General features: G+C 41.2%; 1 protein-coding gene across 1 annotated transcript in view; it reads left to right on the forward strand.

The window, feature by feature from the left end:
• lta4h (leukotriene A4 hydrolase) overlaps nucleotides 1-366 on the forward strand; it is a gene marked incomplete in the record, with an annotated part of 8,491 nt that extends 8,125 nt beyond the window's left edge. The window contains 1 exon segment of the mRNA XM_014000288.1: nucleotides 137-366. Coding sequence (XP_013855742.1) covers nucleotides 137-275 — 139 coding nt within the window.
• Between the last annotated feature and the right edge of the window lie 456 nt (nucleotides 367-822).

Genomic DNA, 822 nt, shown 5'->3' on the forward strand with positions numbered 1-822 from the left:
TTTTGTTGTTTAATGTTTGTTGTTTGTTTGTTGTTTAATGTTTTTGTTGTTTAATGTTTGTTGTTTGTTTGTTGTTTAATGTTTGTTTGTTTTTTGTTTGTTGTCTAATGTTTTTTTGTTGTTGTTTGATCGTCAGGGAGGTGTATCATTTTGATAAATATCGGGATGAATCAGTCCGTGTGTTCGTGGCTCATCGGGGTGCGATGCACCCGGTCACCTCTGGACTGGTGGCCAAGGACCTGAAGGTGGACGCCAGCAGCACGGGGGTTCTGTAGGAACCAGAACCAGAACCAGAAGATCAGATCAGTATTAAACCACAGAACCTGACGAGATGTTTTTCTTCTAATAAAAACATTTTCTACAGAATCTGTTTTGTTTTGTTCTTTAAGATGTTTCAGAACTTCCTGTTCTGGTCTCAGATCCCGTCGGGGACAGGAAGAGGTTCTGGTTCTGGTTCTGGTTCCTCTTTTTGTTTGTTTCTTCATCAGTTTTCAGTTAAAACATGAAGAAACAGGAAGAGTTACAGCACCGGACTGAAACCGTCCAGAACCAGAACCTGCCTGAAGTTAGGTCCAATAAACCAGAACCTCTAACAGAACCAGAACCTGTCTGAAGTTAGGTCCAATAAACCAGAACCTCTAACAGAACCAGAACCTGTCTGAAGTTAGGTCCAATAAACCAGAACCTCTAACAGAACCAGAACCTGTCTGAAGTTAGGTCCAATAAACCAGAACCTCTAACAGAACCAGAACCTGTCTGAAGTTAGGTCCAATAAACCAGAACCTCTAACAGAACCAGAACCTGTCTGAAGTTTATAGGAGT

The sequence above is a fragment of the Austrofundulus limnaeus genome, unplaced genomic scaffold (assembly GCF_001266775.1).
Source record: "Austrofundulus limnaeus strain Quisiro unplaced genomic scaffold, Austrofundulus_limnaeus-1.0 Scaffold2894, whole genome shotgun sequence".
Lineage (NCBI taxonomy): Eukaryota > Metazoa > Chordata > Actinopteri > Cyprinodontiformes > Rivulidae > Austrofundulus > Austrofundulus limnaeus.